Genomic DNA, 22777 nt, shown 5'->3' with positions numbered 1-22777 from the left:
ACTCCCAGGGCAGGTACGGGGTTAGATACAGAGTAAAGCTCACTCTACACTGTCCCGTCATCACTCCCAGGGCAGGTACGGGGTTAGATACAGAGTAAAGCTCACTCTACACTGTCCCATCAAACACTCCCAGGGCAGGTACAGGGGTAGATACAGAGTAAAGCTCCCTCTACACTGTCCCGTCAAACACTCCCAGGGCAGGTACAGGGTTAGATACAGAGTAAAGCTCCCTCTACACTGTCCCGTCAAACACTCCCAGGGCAGGTACAGGGTTAGATACAGAGTAAAGCTCCCTCTACACCGTCCCATCAAACACTCCCAGGGCAGGTACAGGGTTAGATACAGAGTAAAGCTCCCTCTACACTGTCCCATCAAACACTCCCAGGGGCAGGTACAGGGTTAGATACAGAGTAAAGCTCCCTCTACACTGTCCCGTCAAACACTCCCAGGGCAGGTACAGGGTTAGATACAGAGTAAAGCTCCCTCTACACTGTCCCATCAAACACTCCCAGGGGCAGGTACAGGGTTAGATACAGAGTAAAGCTCCCTCTACACTGTCCCGTCAAACACTCCCAGGGCAGGTACAGGGTTAGATACAGAGTAAAGCTCCCTCTACACCGTCCCATCAAACACTCCCAGGGTCAGGTACAGCGTTAGATACAGAGTAAAGCTCCCTCTACACTGTCCCATCAAACACTCCCAGGGTCAGGTACAGGGTTAGATACAGAGTAAAGCTCCCTCTACACCGTCCCATCAAACACTCCCAGGGTCAGGTACAGCGTTAGATACAGAGTAAAGCTCCCTCTACACTGTCCCATCAAACACTCCCAGGGCAGGTACAGGGTGAGATACAGAGTAAAGCTCCCTCTACACTGTCCCATCAAACACTCCCAGGGCAGGTACAGGGTTAGATACAGAGTAAAGCTCCCTCTACACTGTCCCATCAAACACTCCCAGGGCAGGTACAGGGTTAGATACAGAGTAAAGCTCCCTCTACACCGTCCCGTCAAACACTCCCAGGGCAGGTACAGGGTTAGATACAGAGTAAAGCTCCCTCAACACTGTCCCATCAAACACTCCCAGGGCAGGTACAGGGTTAGATACAGAGTAAAGCTCCCTCTACACTGTCCCATCAAACACTCCCAGGGCAGGTACAGGGTTAGATACAGAGTAAAGCTCCCTCTACACCGTCCCGTCAAACACTCCCAGGGCAGGTACAGGGTTAGATACAGAGTAAAGCTCCCTCAACACTGTCCCATCAAACACTCCCAGGGCATGTACAGGGTTAGATACAGAGTAAAGCTCCCTCTACACTGTCCCATCAAACACTCCCAGGGCAGGTACAGGGTTAGATACAGAGTAAAGCTCCCTCTACACTGTCCCATCAAACACTCCCAGGGCAGGTACAGGGTTAGATACAGAGTAAAGCTCCCTCTACACTGTCCCATCAAACACTCCCAGGGGCAGGTACAGGGTTAGATACAGAGTAAAGCTCCCTCTACACTGTCCCATCAAACACTCCCAGGGCAGGTACAGGGTTAGATACAGAGTAAAGCTCCCTCTACACTGTCCCATCAAACACTCCCAGGGGCAGGTACAGGGTTAGATACAGAGTAAAGCTCCCTCTGCACTGTCCCATCAAACACTCCCAGGGGCAGGTACAGGGTTAGATTCGGAGTTTCGGAGTGGGATGGAGGACACTCGCCCGCGACGGGCCTGCCCCCCATGGTCGAACGGCCTCTCACCCAGCCAGGCGGGCCTACAGGTAGGCTTGACCTCCACCTCCACCTGGGTGTCCTCGGAGGCTCGCTTCTTGCCGCAGTCGTAGGCCGTGACGGTGAAGGAGAATCTTGTCTGTTTCTTGACGTCTAGTTTCTCCGTGTTTCTGATGTTTCCTGGTTTGGGGGGGGAGGGAGAGAGAGAGAGAGAGAGTTAGAGAGACATGGAGTGAGGGCTTGGTTCCGATTGTCCAATCTCTCGCTCGTCTCACACCCGTGTCTGAGCGTGAGAGCCCTCCCCTCCTCGTGTCATCCTCGTGTCTGAGTGTGAGGCCCCCCTCGTGTCTCGGGTGTCCTGATTCCGAGACCCTGGTCCTGAGTGTGAGACCCTGGTGTCTGAGTGTGAGACCCTGGTGTCTGAGTGTGAGACCCTAGTGTCTGAGTGTGAGACCCTGGTGTCTGAGTGTGAGACCCCGGTGTCTGAGTGTGAGATCCCGGTGTCTGAGTGCGAGACCCTAGTGTCTGAGTGTGAGACCCTGGTGTCTGAGTGTGAGACCCCGGTGTCTGAGTGTGAGATCCCGGTGTCTGACTGCGAGACCCTAGTGTCTGAGTGTGAGACCCTGGTGTCTGAGTGTGAGACCCCGGTGTCTGAGTGTGAGATCCCGGTGTCTGAGTGCGAGACCCTAGTGTCTGAGTGCGAGACACCGGTGTCTGAGTGTGAGACCCCGGTGTCTGAGTGTGAGATCCCGGTGTCTGAGTGCGAGACCCTAGTGTCTGAGTGTGAGACCCTGGTGTCTGAGTGTGAGACCCTGGTGTCTGAGTGTGAGACCCCGGTGTCTGAGTGCGAGACCCTAGTGTCTGAGTGCGAGACACCGGTGTCTGAGTGTGAGACCATAGTGTCTGAGTGTGAGACCCTGGTGTCTGAGTGTGAGACCCTGGTGTCCGAGTGTGAGACCCTGGTGTCTGAGTGTGAGACCCCGGTGTCTGAGTGTGAGACCCTAGTGTCTGAGTGTGAGATCCTGGTGTCTGAGTGTGAGACCCTAGTGTCTGAGTGTGAGACCCTAGTGTCTGAGTGTGAGACCCTAGTGTCTGAGTGTGAGACCCTGGTGTCTGAGTGTGAGACCCTGGTGTCTGAGTGTGAGACCCTAGTGTCTGAGTGCGAGACCCCGGTGTCTGAGTGTGAGACCCTGGTGTCTGAGTGTGAGACCATAGTGTCTGAGTGTGAGACCCTGGTGTCTGAGTGTGAGACCCTGGTGTCTGAGTGTGAGACCCTGGTGTCTGAGTGTGAGACCCTGGTGTCTGAGTGTGAGACCCTGGTGTCTGAGTGTGAGACCCTGGTGTCTGAGTGTGAGACCCTAGTGTCTGAGTGTGAGACCCTAGTGTCTGAGTGTGAGACCCTGGTGTCTGAGTGCGAGACCCTGGTATATGAGTGTGAGATCCTGGTGTCTGAGTGTGAGACCCTAGTGTCTGAGTGTGAGACCCTAGTGTCTGAGTGTGAGACCCTGGTGTCTGAGTGTGAGACCCTAGTGTCTGAGTGTGAGACCCTAGTGTCTGAGTGTGAGACCCTGGTGTCTGAGTGTGAGACCCTAGTGTCTGAGTGCGAGACCCTGGTATATGAGTGTGAGACCCTAGTGTCTGAGTGTGAGACCCCGGTGTCTGAGTGTGAGACCCCGGTGTCTGAGTGTGAGACCCTGGTGTCTGAGTGTGAGACCCTGGTGTCTGAGTGTGAGATCCTGGTGTCTGAGTGTGAGACCCTAGTGTCTGAGTGTGAGACCCTAGTGTCTGAGTGTGAGACCCTGGTGTCTGAGTGTGAGACCCTGGTTTCTGAGTGTGAGACCCTAGTGTCTGAGTGTGAGACCCTAGTGTCTGAGTGTGAGACCCTGGTGTCTGAGTGTGAGACCCTAGTGTCTGAGTGTGAGACCCTAGTGTCTGAGTGTGAGACCCTGGTGTCTGAGTGTGAGACCCTAGTGTCTGAGTGCGAGACCCTGGTATATGAGTGTGAGACCCCGGTGTCTGAGTGTGAGACCCCGGTGTCTGAGTGTGAGATCCCGGTGTCTGAGTGTGAGACCCTGGTGTCTGAGTGTGAGACCCTGGTGTCTGAGTGTGAGACCCTGGTGTCTGAGTGTGAGACCCTAGTGTCTGAGTGCGAGACCCTGGTATCTGAGTGTGAGACCCTAGTGTCTGAGTGTGAGACCCTGGTGTCTGAGTGTGAGACCCTGGTGTCTGAGTGTGAGACCCTGGTGTCTGAGTGTGAGACCCGAGTGTCTGAGTGTGAGACCCTAGTGTCTGAGTGTGAGACCCTAGTGTCTGAGTGTGAGACCCTGGTGTCTGAGTGTGAGACCCTGGTGTCTGAGTGTGAGATCCTGGTGTCTGAGTGTGAGACCCTAGTGTCTGAGTGTGAGACCCTAGTGTCTGAGTGTGAGACCCTGGTGTCAGAGTGTGAGACCCTTGTGTCTGAGTGTGAGACCCTGGTGTCTGAGTGTGAGACCCTGGTGTCTGAGTGTGAGACCCTAGTGTCTGAGTGTGAGACCCTGGTGTCTGAGTGTGAGACCCTAGTGTCTGAGTGTGAGACCCTGGTGTCAGAGTGTGAGACCCTGGTGTCTGAGTGTGAGACCCTGGTGTCTGAGTGTGAGACCCTAGTGTCTGAGTGTGAGATCCTAGTGTCTGAGTGTGAGACCCTGGTGTCTGAGTGTGAGACACGGCCCGTGTACCATCGTTATCGATCACGAAGGGCACCTCCGGTGTGAGAATCTGGTAGAAGCAGATCTGACTGTACTGAGGGGAGCAGTCCCCGTCCACCGCCTCCACCTTCACCATCTGCTCGTAAAGCCTCCCCTCGGTCACCGACACCTGGTACAACTTCTCCACAAACACTGGTGCAAACTCGTTCACATCGTTCACACGTACGTGGACAATCGCCCTGCAAGGCAGCAAGAAGCCAGTCAGAACCAGGGGGCTGGGGGTGGGAGAGAGGGGGAGGGAGAGAGAGAGAGAGGGAGGGAGAGAGAGAGAGGGGGGAGAGGAAGAGAGAGAGGGAGAGAGGGGGAGAGAGAGAGAGAGAGAGGGGGGAGAGGAAGAGAGAGAGGGAGAGAGGGGGAGAGAGAGGAGAGGCGAAGGGGAGGGACAGGGAGAGGGAGAGAGAGAGACAGAGACAAACAGACAAGCGTACCCCCACTTTATACCCAGTGTCAGCATCGAGCACTCCCACGGCAGGTACAATACAGAGCTCCCTCCACACTACAATACAGAGCTCCCTCTACACTACAATACAGAGCTCCCTCTACACTACAATACAGAGCTCCCTCTACACTACAATACAGAGCTCCCTCCACACTACAATACAGAGCTCCCTCCACACTACAATACAGAGCTCCCTCCACACTACAATACAGAGCTCCCTCCACACTACAATACAGAGCTCCCTCCACACTACAATACAGAGCTCCCTCTACACTACAATACAGAGCTGCCTCCACACTACAATGCAGAGCTCCCTCCACACTACAATACAGAGCTCCCTCCACACTACAATACAGAGCTCCCTCCACACTACAATGCAGAGCTCCCTCCACACTACAATACAGAGCTCCCTCTACACTACAATACAGAGCTCCCTCTACACCACAATACAGAGCTCCCTCCACACTACAATACAGAGCTCCCTCTACACTACAATACAGAGCTGCCTCCACACTACAATACAGAGCTCCCTCTACACTACAATACAGAGCTCCCTCCACACTACAATACAGAGCTCCCTCCACACTACAATACAGAGCTCCCTCCACACTACAATACAGAGCTCCCTCCACACTACAATACAGAGCTCCCTCCACACTACAATACAGAGCTCCCTCTACACTACAATACAGAGCTCCCTCTTCACCACAATACAGAGCTCCCTCTACACCACAATACAGAGCTCCCTCTTCACCACAATACAGAGCTCCCTCCACACTACAATACAGAGCTCCCTCTACACTACAATACAGACCTCCCTCTACACTACAATACAGAGCTCCCTCTTCACCACAATACAGAGCTCCCTCCACACTACAATACAGAGCTCCCTCTACACTACAATACAGACCTCCCTCTACACTACAATACAGAGCTCCCTCCACACTACAATACAGAGCTCCCTCCACACTACAATACAGAGCTCCCTCTACACTACAATACAGAGCTCCCTCCACACTACAATACAGAGCTCCCTCCACACTACAATACAGAGCTCCCTCCACACTACAATACAGAGCTCCCTCCACACTACAATACAGAGCTCCCTCCACACTACAATACAGAGCTCCCTCTACACTACAATACAGAGCACCCTCCACACTACAATACAGAGCTCCCTCTACACTACAATACAGAGCTCCCTCTACACTACAATACAGAGCTCCCTCCACACTACAATACAGAGCTCCCTCTACACTACAATACAGAGCTCCCTCTACACTACAATACAGAGCTCCCTCCACACTACAATACAGAGCTCCCTCCACACTACAATACAGAGCTCCCTCCACACTACAATACAGAGCTCCCTCCACACTACAATACAGAGCTCCCTCTACACTACAATACAGAGCTCCCTCTACACTACAATACAGAGCTCCCTCCACACTACAATACAGAGCTCCCTCTACACTACAATACAGAGCTCCCTCTACACTCCAATACAGAGCTCCCTCCAAACTACAATACAGAGCTCCCTCCACACTACAATACAGAGCTCCCTCCACACTACAATACAGAGCTCCCTCCACACTACAATACAGAGCTCCCTCCACACTGCAATACAGAGCTCCCTCCACACTACAATACAGAGCTCCCTCCACACTACAATACAGAGCTCCCTCCGCACTACAATACAGAGCTCCCTCCACACTACAATACAGAGCTCCCTCCACACTACAATACGGAGCTCCCTCCACACTACAATAAAGAGCTCCCTCCACACTACAATACAGAGCTCCCTCCACACTACAATACAGAGCTCCCTCCACACTACAAAACAGAGCTCCCTCCACACTACAATACATAGCTCCCTCCACACTACAATACAGAGCTCCCTCTACACTACAATACAGAGCTCCCTCCACACTACAATACAGAGCTCCCTCCACACTACAATACAGAGCTCCCTCCACACGACAATACAGAGCTCCCTCCAGACTACAATACAGAGCTCCCTCCACACCACAATACAGAGCTCCCTCCACACTACAATACAGAGCTCCCTCCACACTACAATACAGAGCTCCCTCCACACTACAATACAGAGCTCCCTCTACACTACAATGCAGAGCTGCCTCTACACCACAATACAGAGCTCCCTCCACACCACAATACAGAGCTCCCTCTACACTACAATACAGAGCTCCCTCTACACTACAATACAGAGCTCCCTCCACACTACAATACAGAGCTCCCTCTACACTACAATACAGAGCTCCCTCTACACTACAATACAGAGCTCCCTCTACACTACAATACAGAGCTCCCTCCACACTACAATACAGAGCTCCCTCTACACTACAATACAGAGCTCCCTCTACACTACAATACAGAGCTCCCTCCACACTACAATACAGAGCTCCCTCCACACCACAATACAGAGCTCCCTCCACACTACAATACAGAGCTCCCTCTACACTACAATACAGAGCTCCCTCCACACTACAATACAGAGCTCCCTCTACACTACAATACAGAGCTCCCTCTACACTACAATGCAGAGCTCCCTCTACACTACAATGCAGAGCTGCCTCTACACTACAATGCAGAGCTCCCTCCACACTACAATACAGAGCTCCCTCTACACTACAATACAGAGCTCCCTCTACACTACAATACAGAGCTCCCTCCACACTACAATACAGAGCTCCCTCTACACTACAATACAGAGCTCCCTCCACACTACAATACAGAGCTCCCTCGACACTACAATACAGAGCTCCCTCCACACTACAATACAGAGCTCCCTCCACACCACAATACAGAGCTCCCTCCACACTACAATACAGAGCTCCCTCTACACTACAATACAGAGCTGCGTCTACACTACAATACAGAGCTCCCTCTACACTACAATGCAGAGCTCCCTCTACACTACAATGCAGAGCTCCCTCCACACTACAATACAGAGCTCCCTCTACACTACAATACAGAGCTCCCTCTACACTACAATACAGAGCTCCCGCTACACTACAATACAGAGCTCCCTCCACACCACAATACAGAGCTCCCTCCACACTACAATACAGAGCTCCCTCCACACTACAATACTGAGCTCCCTCTACACTACAATACAGAGCTCCCTCCACACTACAATACAGAGCTCCCTCCACACTACAATACAGAGCTCCCTCTACACTACAATACAGAGCTCCCTCCACACTACAATACAGAGCTCCCTCCACACTACAATACAGAGCTCCCTCCACACCACAATACAGAGCTCCCTCTACACTACAATACAAAGCTCCCTCCACACTACAATACAGAGCTCCCTCTACACTACAATACAGAGCTCCCTCCACACTACAATACAGAGCTCCCTCTACACTACAATACAGAGCTCCCTCCACACTACAATACAGAGCTCCCTCCACACTACAATACAGAGCTCCCTCTACACTACAATACAGAGCTCCCTCCACACTACAATGCAGAGCTCCCTCCACACTACAATACAGAGCTCCCTCCACACTACAATACAGAGCTCCCTCCACACTACAATGCAGAACTCCCTCCACACTACAATACAGAGCTCCCTCTACACCACAATACAGAGCTCCCTCCACACTACAATACAGAGCTCCCTCCACACTACAATACAGAGCTCCCTCCACACTACAATACAGAGCTCCCTCTACACTACAATACAGAGCTCCCTCTACACTACAATACAGAGCTCCCTCCACACTACAATACAGAGCTCCCTCTACACTACAATACAGAGCTCCCTCTACACTACAATACAGAGCTCCCTCCACACTACAATACTGAGCTCCCTCTACACTACAATACAGAGCTCCCTCCACACTACAATACAGAGCTCCCTCTACACCACAATACAGAGCTCCCTCTACACTACAATACAGAGCTCCCTCTACACTACAATACAGAGCTCCCTCTACACTACAATACAGAGCTCCCTCCACACTACAATACAGAGCTCCCTCCACACTACAATACAGAGCTCCCTCCACACCACAATACAGAGCTCCCTCTACACTACAATACAGAGCTCCCTCCACACTACAATACAGAGCTCCCTCCACACCACAATACAGAGCTCCCTCCACACTACAATACAGAGCTCCCTCCACACTACAATACAGAGCTCCCTCCACACTACAATACAGAGCTCCCTCCACACCACAATACAGAGCTCCCTCCACACTACAATACAGAGCTCCCTCCACACTACAATACAGAGCTCCCTCCACACTACAATACAGAGCTCCCTCCACACCACAATACAGAGCTCCCTCCACACCACAATACAGAGCTGCCTCCACACTACAATACAGAGCTCCCTCTACACTACAATACAGAGCTCCCTCCACACTACAATACAGAGCTCCCTCTACACTACAATACAGAGCTCCCTCTACACTACAATACAGAGCTCCCTCTACACTACAATACAGAGCTCCCTCCACACCACAATACAGAGCTCCCTCCACACTACAATACAGAGCTCCCTCCACACTACAATACTGAGCTCCCTCTACACTACAATACAGAGCTCCCTCCACACTACAATACAGAGCTCCCTCCACACTACAATACAGAGCTCCCTCTACACTACAATACAGAGCTCCCTCCACACTACAATACAGAGCTCCCTCCACACTACAATACAGAGCTCCCTCCACACCACAATACAGAGCTCCCTCTACACTACAATACAAAGCTCCCTCCACACTACAATACAGAGCTCCCTCTACACTACAATACAGAGCTCCCTCCACACTACAATACAGAGCTCCCTCTACACTACAATACAGAGCTCCCTCCACACTACAATACAGAGCTCCCTCCACACTACAATACAGAGCTCCCTCTACACTACAATACAGAGCTCCCTCCACACTACAATGCAGAGCTCCCTCCACACTACAATACAGAGCTCCCTCCACACTACAATACAGAGCTCCCTCCACACTACAATGCAGAGCTCCCTCCACACTACAATACAGAGCTCCCTCTACACTACAATACAGAGCTCCCTCTACACCACAATACAGAGCTCCCTCCACACTACAATACAGAGCTCCCTCGACACTACAATACAGAGCTCCCTCTACACTACAATACAGAGCTCCCTCTACACTACAATACAGAGCTCCCTCCACACTACAATACAGAGCTCCCTCCACACTACAATACAGAGCTCCCTCTACACCACAATACAGAGCTCCCTCTACACTACAATACAGAGCTCCCTCTACACTACAATACAGAGCTCCCTCTACACTACAATACAGAGCTCCCTCTACACTACAATACAGAGCTCCCTCTACACTACAATACAGAGCTCCCTCCGCACCACAATACAGAGCTCCCTCCGCACTACAATACAGAGCTCCCTCTACACTACAATACAGAGCTCCCTCCACACTACAATACAGAGCTCCCTCTACACTACAATACAGAGCTCCCTCCACACTACAATACAGAGCTCCCTCTACACCACAATACAGAGCTCCCTCCACACTACAATACAGAGCTCCCTCCACACTACAATACAGAGCTCCCTCCACACTACAATACAGAGCTCCCTCTACACTACAATACAGAGCTCCCTCTACACTACAATACAGAGCTCCCTCCACACTACAATACAGAGCTCCCTCCACACTACAATACAGAGCTCCCTCTACACTACAATACAGAGCTCCCTCCACACTACAATACTGAGCTCCCTCTACACTACAATACAGAGCTCCCTCCACACTACAATACAGAGCTCCCTCCACACTACAATACAGAGCTCCCTCCGCACTACAATACAGAGCTCCCTCTACACTACAATACAGAGCTCCCTCTACACTACAATACAGAGCTCCCTCTACACTACAATACAGAGCTCCCTCGACACTACAATACAGAGCTCCCTCTACACTACAATACAGAGCTCCCTCCACACTACAATACAGAGCTCCCTCCACACTACAATACAGAGCTCCCTCCACACTACAATACAGAGCTCCCTCTACACTACAATACGGAGCTCCCTCTACACTACAATACAGAGCTCCCTCCACACTACAATACAGAGCTCCCTCCACACTACAATACAGAGCTCCCTCTACACTACAATACAGAGCTCCCTCTACACTACAATACAGAGCTCCCTCCACACTACAATACAGAGCTCCCTCCACACTACAATACAGAGCTCCCTCCACACTCCAATACAGAGCTCCCTCTACACTACAATAGAGAGCTCCCTCTACACTACAATACAGAGCTCCCTCCACACTACAATACAGAGCTCCCTCCACACTACAATACAGAGCTCCCTCCACACCACAATACAGAGCTCCCTCTACACTACAATACAGAGCTCCCTCTACACTACAATACAGAGCTCCCTCCACACTACAATACAGAGCTCCCTCCACACTACAATACAGAGCTCCCTCCACACTACAATACAGAGCTCCCTCTACACTACAATACAGAGCTCCCTCTACACTACAATACAGAGCTCCCTCTACACTACAATACAGAGCTCCCTCTACACTACAATACAGAGCTCCCTCTACACTACAATACAGAGCTCCCTCTACACTACAATACAGAGCTCCCTCCACACTACAATACAGAGCTCCCTCCACACTACAATACAGAGCTCCCTCTACAGTACAATACAGAGCTCCCTCTACACTACAATACAGAGCTCCCTCTACACTACAATACAGAGCTCCCTCTACACTACAATACAGAGCTCCCTCTACACTACAATACAGAGCTCCCTCGACACTACAATACAGTGCTCCCTCCACACCACAATACAGAGCTCCCTCTACACTACAATACAGAGCTCCCTCTACAGTACAATACAGAGCTCCCTCTACACTACAATACAGAGCTCCCTCTACACTACAATACAGAGCTCCCTCTACACTACAATACAGAGCTCCCTCTACACCACAATACAGAGCTCCCTCCACACTACAATACAGAGCTCCCTCTACACTACAATACAGAGCTCCCTCTACACTACAATACAGAGCTCTCTCCACACTACAATACAGAGCTCCCTCCACACTACAATACAGAGCTCCCTCTACACTACAATACAGAGCTCCCTCTACACTACAATACAGAGCTCCCTCCACACCACAATACAGAGCTCCCTCTACACTACAATACAGAGCTCCCTCTACACTACAATACAGAGCTCCCTCTACACTACAATACAGAGCTCCCTCCACACTACAATACAGAGCTCCCTCTACACTACAATACAGAGCTCCCTCCACACTACAATACAGAGCTCCCTCCACACTACAATACAGAGCTCCCTCTACACCACAATACAGAGCTCCCTCCACACTACAATACAGAGCTCCCTCCACACTACAATACAGAGCTCCCTCTACACTACAATACTGAGCTCCCTCTACACGACAATACAGAGCTCCCTCTACACTACAATACAGAGCTCCCTCTACACTACAATACAGAGCTCCCTCCACACTACAATACAGAGCTCCCTCCACACTACAATACAGAGCTCCCTCTACACTACAATACAGAGCTCCCTCCACACTACAATACAGAGCTCCCTCCAAACTACAATACAGAACTCCCTCTACACTACAATACAGAGCTCCCTCCACACTACAATACAGAGCTCCCTCCACACTACAATACAGAGCTCCCTTTACACGACAATACAGAACTCCCTCTACACTACAATACAGAGCTCCCTCCACACTACAATACAGAGCTCCCTCCACACTACAATACAGAGCTCCCTCCACACTACAATACAGAGCTCCCTCCAAACTACAATACAGAGCTCCCTCTACACCACAATACAGAGCTCCCTCTACACTACAATACAGAGCTCCATCCACACTACAATACAGAGCTCCCTCCACACTACAATACAGAGCTCCCTCTACACTACAATACAGAGCTCCCTCCACACTACAATACAGAGCTCCCTCCACACTACAATACAGAGCTCCCTCCACACTACAATACAGAGCTCCCTCCACACTACAATACAGAGCTCCCTCCACACTACAATACAGAGCTCCCTCCACACTACAATACAGAGCTCCCTCTACACGACAATACAGAGCTCCCTCTACACGACAATACAGAGCTCCCTCCACACTACAATACAGAGCTCCCTCTACACTACAATACAGAGCTCCCTCCACACTACAATACAGAGCTCCATCTACACTACAATACAGAGCTCCCTCTACACTACAATACAGAGCTCCCTCCACACTACAATATAGAGCTCCCTCCACACCACAATACAGAGCTCATTCCACACTACAATACAGAACTCCCTCTACACTACAATACAGAGCTCCCTCCACACTACAATACAGAGCTCCCTCCACACTACAATACAGAGCTCCCTTTACACGACAATACAGAACTCCCTCTACACTACAATACAGAGCTCCCTCCACACTACAATACAGAGCTCCCTCTACACTACAATACAGAGCTCCCTCCACACTACAATACAGAGCTCCCTCCACACTACAATACAGAGCTCCCTCCACACTACAATACAGAGCTCCCTCCACACTACAATACAGAGCTCCCTCCACACTACAATACAGAGCTCCCTCCACACTACAATACAGAGCTCCCTCTACACGACAATACAGAGCTCCCTCTACACGACAATACAGTGCTCCCTCCACACTACAATACAGAGCTCCCTCCACACTACAATACAGAGCTCCCTCCACACTACAATACAGAGCTCCCTCCACACTACAATACAGAGCTCCCTCTACACTACAATACAGAGCTCCCTCTACACTACAATACAGAGCTCCCTCCACACTACAATATAGAGCTCCCTCCACACCACAATACAGAGCTCCCTCCACACTACAATACAGAGCTCCCTCCACACCACAATACAGAGCTCCCTCTACACTACAATACAGAGCTCCCTCCACACTACAATACAGAGCTCCCTCTACACTACAATACAGAGCTCCCTCTGCACTACAAGACAGAGCTCCCTCCACACGACAATATAGAGCTCCCTCCACACCACAATACAGAGCTCCCTCCACAGTACAATACAGAGCTCCCTCCACACTACAATACAGAGCTCCCTCCACACTACAATACAGAGCTCCCTCCACACTACAATACAGAGCACCCTCCGCACTACAATACAGAGCTCCCTCCACAATACGATACAGAGCTCCCTCCACACTACAATACAGAGCTCCCTCCACACTACAATACAGAGCTCCCTCTACACTACAATACAGAGCTCCCTCGACACTACAATACAGAGCTCCCTCTGCACTACAATACAGAGCTCCCTCCACACTACAATACAGAGCTCCCTCCACACTACAATACAGAGCTCCCTCTACACTACAATACAGAGCTCCCTCCACACTACAATACAGAGCTCCCTCCGCACTACAATACAGAGCTCCCTCCGCAATACGATACAGAGCTCCCTCCACACTACAATACAGAGCTCCCTCCACACTACAATACAGAGCTCCCTCTACACTACAATACAGAGCTCCCTCCGCACTACAATTCAGAGCTCCCTCTACACTACAATACAGAGCTCCCTCCACACTACAATGCAGAGCTCCCTCTACACTACAATACAGAGCTCCCTCTACACTACAATACAGAGCTCCCTCCACACTACAATACAGAGCTCCCTCCACACTACAATACAGAGCTCCCTCTACACCACAATACAGAGCTCCCTCCACACTACAATACAGAGCTCCCTCCGCACTACAATACAGAGCTCCCTCCACACTACAATACAGAGCTCCCTCTACACCACAATACAGAGCTCCCTCCACACTACGATACAGAGCTCCCTCCACAATACGATACAGAGCTCCCTCCACACTACAATACAGAGCTCCCTCCACACTACAATACAGAGCTCCCTCTACACTACAATACAGAGCTCCCTCCACACTACAATACAGAGCTCCCTCCACACTACAATACAGAGCTCCCTCCACACTACAATACAGAGCTCCCTCCACACTACAATACAGAGCTCCCTCCACACTACAATACAGAGCTCCCTCTACACTACAATACAGACTCCCTCCACACTACAATACAGAGCTCCCTCTACACTACAATACAGAGCTCCCTCCACACTACAATACAGAGCTCCCTCTACACTACAATACAGAGCTCCCTCTACACTACAATACAGAGCTCCCTCCACACTACAATACAGAGCTCCCTCCACACTACAATACAGAGCTCCCTCCACACTACAATACAGAGCTCCCTCCACACTACAATACAGAGCTCCCTCAACACTACAATACAGAGCTCCCTCTACACTACAATACAGAGCTCCCTCCGCACTACAATACAGAGCTCCCTCTACACTACAATACAGAGCTCCCTCTACACTACAATACAGAGCTCCCTCCACACTGCAATACAGAGCTCCCTCCACACTACAATACAGAGCTCCCTCTACACTACAATACAGAGCTCCCTCCGCACGACAATACAGAGCTCCCTCCACACTACAATACAGAGCTCCCTCCACACTACAATGCAGAGCTCCCTCTACACTACAATACAGAGCTCCCTCCACACTACAATACAGAGCTCCCTCCACACTACAATACAGAGCTCCCTCTACACTACAATACAGAGCTCCCTCCACACTACAATACAGAGCTCCCTCCACACTACAATACAGAGCTCCCTCTACACCACAATACAGAGCTCCCTCCGCACTACAATACAGAGCTCCCTCCGCACTACAATACAGAGCTCCCTCCACACTACAATACAGAGCTCCCTCTTCACCACAATACAGAGCTCCCTCCGCACTACAATACAGAGCTCCCTCCGCACTACAATACAGAGCTCCCTCCACAATACGATACAGAGCTCCCTCCACACTACAATACAGAGCTCCCTCCACACTACAATACAGAGCTCCCTCTACACTACAATACAGAGCTCCCTCCACACTACAATACAGAGCTCCCTCCACACTACAATACAGAGCTCCCTCCACACTACAATACAGAGCTCCCTCCACACTACAATACAGAGCTCCCTCCACACTACAATACAGAGCTCCCTCTACACTACAATACAGACTCCCTCCACACTACAATACAGAGCTCCCTCTACACTACAATACAGAGCTCCCTCCACACTACAATACAGAGCTCCCTCTACACTACAATACAGAGCTCCCTCTACACTACAATACAGAGCTCCCTCCACACTACAATACAGAGCTCCCTCCACACTACAATACAGAGCTCCCTCCACACTACAATACAGAGCTCCCTCCACACTACAATACAGAGCTCCCTCAACACTACAATACAGAGCTCCCTCTACACTACAATACAGAGCTCCCTCCGCACTACAATACAGAGCTCCCTCTACACTACAATACAGAGCTCCCTCTACACTACAATACAGAGCTCCCTCTACACTACAATACAGAGCTCCCTCCACACTGCAATACAGAGCTCCCTCCACACTACAATACAGAGCTCCCTCCACACTACAATACAGAGCTCCCTCTTCACCACAATACAGAGCTCCCTCCGCACTACAATACAGAGCTCCCTCCGCACTACAATACAGAGCTCCCTCCACAATACGATACAGAGCTCCCTCCACACTACAATACAGAGCTCCCTCCACACTACAATACAGAGCTCCCTCTACACTACAATACAGAGCTCCCTCCACACTACAATACAGAGCTCCCTCCACACTACAATACAGAGCTCCCTCCACACTACAATACAGAGCTCCCTCCACACTACAATACAGAGCTCCCTCCACACTACAATACAGAGCTCCCTCTACACTACAATACAGACTCCCTCCACACTACAATACAGAGCTCCCTCTACACTACAATACAGAGCTCCCTCCACACTACAATACAGAGCTCCCTCTACACTACAATACAGAGCTCCCTCTACACTACAATACAGAGCTCCCTCCACACTACAATACAGAGCTCCCTCCACACTACAATACAGAGCTCCCTCCACACTACAATACAGAGCTCCCTCCACACTACAATACAGAGCTCCCTCAACACTACAATACAGAGCTCCCTCTACACTACAATACAGAGCTCCCTCCGCACTACAATACAGAGCTCCCTCTACACTACAATACAGAGCTCCCTCTACACTACAATACAGAGCTCCCTCTACACTACAATACAGAGCTCCCTCCACACTGCAATACAGAGCTCCCTCCACACTACAATACAGAGCTCCCTCTACACTACAATACAGAGCTCCCTCCGCACGACAATACAGAGCTCCCTCCACACTACAATACAGAGCTCCCTCCACACTACAATGCAGAGCTCCCTCTACACTACAATACAGAGCTCCCTCCACACTACAATACAGAGCTCCCTCCACACTACAATACAGAGCTCCCTCTGCACTACAATACAGAGCTCCCTCCACACTACAATACAGAGCTCCCTCCACACTACAATACAGAGCTCCCTCTACACCACAATACAGAGCTCCCTGCGCACTACAATACAGAGCTCCCTCCGCACTACAATACAGAGCTCCCTCCACACTACAATACAGAGCTCCCTCTTCACCACAATACAGAGCTCCCTCCGCACTACAATACAGAGCTCCCTCCGCACTACAATACAGAGCTCCCTCCACAATACGATACAGAGCTCCCTCCACACTGCAATACAGAGCTCCCTCCACACTACAATACATAGCTCCCTCCACACTACAATACAGAGCTCCCTCCACACTACAATACAGAGCTCCCTCCACACTACAATACAGAGCTCCCTCCACACTACAATACAGAGCTCCCTCCACACTACAATACAGAGCTCCCTCTACACTACAATACAGAGCTCCCTCTACACTACAATACAGAGCTCCCTCCACACTACAATACAGAGCTCCCTCCACACTACAATACAGAGCTCCCTCCACACTACAATACAGAGCTCCCTCCACACTACAATACAGAGCTCCCTCTACACTACAATACAGAGCTCCCTCCACACTACAATACAGAGCTCCCTCTGCACTACAATACAGAGCTCCCTCTACACTACAATACAGAGCTCCCTCTACACCACAATACAGAGCTCCCTCTACACTACAATACAGAGCTCCCTCCACACTACAATACAGAGCTCCCTCCACACTACAATACAGAGCTCCCTCCACACTACAATACAGAGCTCCCTCTACACTACAATACAGAGCTCCCTCCACACTACAATACAGAGCTCCCTCTGCACCACAATACAGAGCTCCCTCTACACTACAATACAGAGCTCCCTCCACACTACAATACAGAGCTCCCTCCACACTACAATACAGAGCTCCCTCCACACTACAATACAGAGCTCCCTCCACACTACAATGCAGAGCTCCCTCCACACTACAATACAGAGCTCCCTCCACACTACAATACAGAGCTCCCTCCACACTACAATACAGAGCTCCCTCCACACTACAATACAGAGCTCCCTCCACACCACAATACAGAGCTCCCTCTGCACTACAATACAGAGCTCCCTCCACACTACAATACAGAGCTCCCTCTACACTACAATACAGAGCTCCCTCCACACTACAATACAGAGCTCCCTCTACATTATCCTGACCGTGTACCCCCACTTTATCCCCAGTGTCAGCATCGAGCACCCCCAGGGGCAGGTACCCCGTTCCCCGTTCCCTGCCTCTCCCAACGGGCCTCCAATTTACTTGTGGGATCTTTTCATGTTGCTTCTGTCTGGACCTTCTCCGCAGTCCTGTGCCTGGATGGTGAACGAGTGCTCCTTCTGCACCTCACAGTCCACCAAATCCTTGGCCTGAATCAGACCCTCCCCGGTCATCTTGTCCAGCACGACTGCTTCGAAGGGGACATTCTGTCCATGGATCTTGAAGGTACAGATCTCACCTGTTGGGGAACGGTGGCAGATAATTAGAGAACAATCCCAATGGATCAAACCCCTTCCCGTTCACTCCCGCTGTACACAATCCCAATGGACCAAACCCCTTCCCGTTCACTCCCGCTGTACACAATCCCAATGGACCAAACCCCTTCCCATTCACTCCCACTGTACACAATCCCAATGGATCAAACCCCTTCCCATTCACTCCCACTGTACACAATCCCAATGGACCAAACCCCTTCCCATTCACTCCCGCTGTACACAATCCCAATGGACCAAACCCCTTCCCGTTCACTCCCGCTGTACACAATCCCAATGGACCAAACCCCTTCCCGTTCACTCCCACTGTCCACAATCCCAATGGACCAAACCCCTTCCCATTCACTCCCACTGTGCACAATCCCAATGGTCCAAATCCCATTCAGTGCCATGAATCCCAGTGAATTCTCCCATCCCATTTAGTCCCATGGAGTCCCATTGGATCCCAGTTGAGTCCTGTTGAGTCTCAATTGAGTCCCATTGATTTTTAATTGAATCCCAGTTGAGTCCCAAATGAGTCCCAGTTGAGTCTCAATTGAGTCCCAATCTAGTCCCATTGAGTCCCTGTTGAGCACCAATTGAGCCCACTTGAGCACCAATTGAGTCCCAATTCAGTCCCACTTGAGTTCCAGTTGACTCCCAGTTGAGTACCAGTTGAGTCCCAATTGAGTCCTGTTGAGTCCCAATTTAGTCTCAATTGAGTCCTAGTGAATCCCAAGTGAGTCCCAGTTGAGTCCCAATTGAGTCCCAGTTGAGTCCCAATTGAGTCCCAAGTGAGTGCCAATTGAGTCCCAGTTGAGTCCCAGTTGACTCCCAGTTGATTCCCAGTTGAGTCCCAATTGAGTCCTCTTGAGTCCCAAGTGAGTCCCAATTGAGTCCCTGTTGACTCCCAGTTGAGTCCCAGTTGAGTCCTTTTGAGTCCTATTGAGTCCCAGTTGACTCCCAGTAGATTCCCAGTTGAGTCCCAATTGAGTCCTAATTGAGTCCCAGTTGAGTCCCAAGTGAATCCCAATTGAGTCCCAGTTGACTCCCAGTTGAGTCCCAATTGAGTCCTGCTGACTCCCAGTTGATTCCCAGTTGAGTCCCAGTTGAGTCCCAATTGTGTCCTATTGAGTCCCAGTTGACTCCCAAGTGAGTCCCAATTGAGTCCCAGTTGACTCCCAGTTGAGTCCCAATTGAGTCCTGCTGAGTCCGAATTGAGTCCCCACTTGACTCCCAGTTGATTCCCAGTTGACTCCCAGTTGAGTCCCAATGTAGTCTCAATTGAGTCCTATTGAATCCCAAGTGAGTCCCAGTTGAGTCCCAATTGAGACCTGTTGAGTCCCAATGAGTGCCAGTTGTGTCTCAGTTGAGTCCCAGTTGAGGCCCAATTGAGCCCCAGTTGAGTCCCAGTTGACTCCCAGTTGATTCCAAGTTGAGTCCCAATTGAGTCCCAGTTGAGTCCCAATTGAGTCCCAGTTGACTCCTGTTGAGTCCCAGTTGAGTCCCAATTGAGTCCCAGTTGAGTCCCGTTGACTCCCGGTGCCAGCTTTGCCCGCTGTTGCCCAGTGCTGGCATCATGAACCCCTCCTCCCTACCTGCGTAGTGCAATGGCGCGTCCTTGTCGATAGCAAAGAGTGGAGGGTTGAGAAGGACTGTTTTGTCGTTCTCCATGACGATTCCCTGGTACTCTGTCTCGATCCAGGGCTTGTGCTTGTTGGCTGGCAGAGGGCGAGAAAGAACATTCCAGATCAACGAGGCACCCCGTCGGAGGCTGGCAGAGGGGGCAAGGCCGGGACCTGGAGAGGTGCATCTGTCTGCCTGTGTCCGCCCGTCTGTCTGCCTCTGTCCGCCCGCCTGTCTGCCTCTGTCCGCCCGCCTGTCTGCCTCTGTCCGCCCGCCTGTCTGCCTGTGTTCGCCCGTCTGTCTGCCTGTGTTGGTACATTTGTCTGTGTGTGAATGATTGTGCGGTCCCCTGTTGTAATGTGGGGAACGAGGCAGCCAATTTACGCACAGCAAGATCCCACAAACAGCGAGGTGATAAATGACCCAGATCGTCTGGTTTTTTTTCAGTGATGTCGGTCGAGGGATAAATATCGGGGCTCAGGACCCCCGGGGAGAACTCCCCCCTCCTCTGCTCTTCTTCCAATAGCGGGCCGTGGGATCTTTTACACCCGCCCGAGAGGGGCAGACGGGGCCCTCGGTTTAACGTCTCGTCCTGAAAGACGGCACCTCCGACAGTGCGGGGCTCCCTCAGTACCGACCCTCCGACAGTGCGGGGCTCCCTCGGTACCGACCCTCCGACAGCGCGGCGCTCCCTCGGCACCGACCCTCCGACAGCGCGGCGCTCCCTCGGCACCGAGCAACCGGGGAGCATCGGCCTGCGATCGTGGGGAAGGAGGACGAGACGCATTTTAAGACCCGTTGACCTCCCCCCCCACCGTCTCCCGCCTCCTCCGTCCTCTTCAACCCCACCGCCCTGGCCACCCAGAAAAAATAATCCCCGTCGGAAACCCAGAGTCTGATTCAGAAAAAAAAAAACCCCTCGGCTTCCTCCCCGAGATCAGAAAGAATCTCGTCAACAAGCCAAGCAGTGAATCACAGCTCTGTCTGAAGAAAATCAAAGCAGATTCCCAGTGGCATTGTTTCTACTGCTACCTGTTCTTGCAAATTGTGCTTCGAGGCAAGAGAAAGAAGCAGAATTATATTTTTAAAAACAGCGATGCAGGGAAATCAGCCCCTGTGGGCAAGCTGGCTCAGAAATTAAAGTCAGAAATATCTCGAATGGTCAAGACGCAGCCAGAAAAATACCCTTGCCAGCTCCATCATCGTTATCTCCCTCTGGCCTCCCTCTCTCCTCCTCTGCAGAACATAAAAGCTCTTTAAATATATATATATATATATATATATATATATATGTGGATGATTGTTTCAATAAATAGCACAGCGGCTTTGTGGCATCAATTAAAAGCACTGCAAACGCACCTGCAATTAAATTCAAGCCTTTGGGACTTATTTATTTGCTAAGATAACGGATGCCTTACCTTTATCGCAGATGCATCTTGCGATGAGCAAGCAGCCGAACACTGCACTGATCTGCAGCCTCATTTTATAAGGGATGTTCGCAGTGCGGTGTTAATTTATATTTTTTGGAAACACTGCATTTTGCGTTTGGCTTTTCTCTGGCTGCTGCTGGTCTGAAGAGCTGCTCCTCTGTCTGTCTGTCTCTCTCTCTCTCTCTCCCTTTCTCTGTGTGTGTGTGTGTGTGTTTTTTTTTTGTTCTCTCTCTCTCTCTCTCTCTCTCTATCTCTGTCTGTCCCCTTTTTAATCTCGGTACGGGGTCTCTTTAAACATGCAAATAAGCAGATCTGTGCGGCAAAATGATGTCACCTTGCAACCCCACCCCCCCTCCCGCCCCGCCTTCCCGGTTGAGTGGCACTCGTCCCGGCCAATCGGAGCCCGGGAGGAGGGCGGGACGTCGGCCGGCAGGGATTTAAAGGGAGGCTGGCTCGGTGGGGGGGGCCCTTAAAGGGGCGAATACGGTCTCAGGACCTTAATTGGCAGAGGAGCGCAGAGTGATGTCCTCACCGGCTGGATAACGAGCCTCCGGGCCCTGATCCTGATTTTGGCTCAGGTCTGGGTGTTTTTTGAATTGAGTTGAAGGTTTCGGCCTCTCTCACCCTCCATCACAAGGTCGGAAATGGGGATGTTCGCTGATGGTCGCACAGTGTTCAGTTCCATTCGCAACCCCCTCAGATAATGAAGCAGTCCGAGCCCGCATGCAGCAAGACCTGGACAACGTCCAGGCTCGGGCTGATAAGTGGCAAGTAACATTCGCGCCAGACAAGTG

The 22777-nt window shown here is 51.0% G+C and overlaps 1 protein-coding gene across 1 annotated transcript in view; it reads right to left on the bottom strand.

Moving 5' to 3' along the window:
• Positions 1 to 22035, bottom strand: part of LOC137307534 (calsyntenin-3-like) — a gene marked incomplete at its 3' end in the record, with an annotated part of 25430 nt that extends 3395 nt beyond the window's left edge. Inside the window, exons 1-5 of the mRNA XM_067976861.1 lie at positions 21972 to 22035; positions 20526 to 20648; positions 18719 to 18914; positions 4430 to 4638; positions 1746 to 1895 (exon numbers count right to left, since the gene is read on the bottom strand). Of these exons, the coding sequence (XP_067832962.1) occupies positions 1746 to 1895; positions 4430 to 4638; positions 18719 to 18914; positions 20526 to 20648; positions 21972 to 22035 (742 nt within the window). The remainder of the gene's footprint in view (positions 1 to 1745; positions 1896 to 4429; positions 4639 to 18718; positions 18915 to 20525; positions 20649 to 21971) is intronic.
• Between the last annotated feature and the right edge of the window lie 742 nt (positions 22036 to 22777).

This window comes from Heptranchias perlo, unplaced genomic scaffold (genome assembly GCF_035084215.1).
Source record: "Heptranchias perlo isolate sHepPer1 unplaced genomic scaffold, sHepPer1.hap1 HAP1_SCAFFOLD_1037, whole genome shotgun sequence".
NCBI lineage: Eukaryota > Metazoa > Chordata > Chondrichthyes > Hexanchiformes > Hexanchidae > Heptranchias > Heptranchias perlo.
This window is presented reverse-complemented; position numbering and strand designations above follow the sequence as displayed.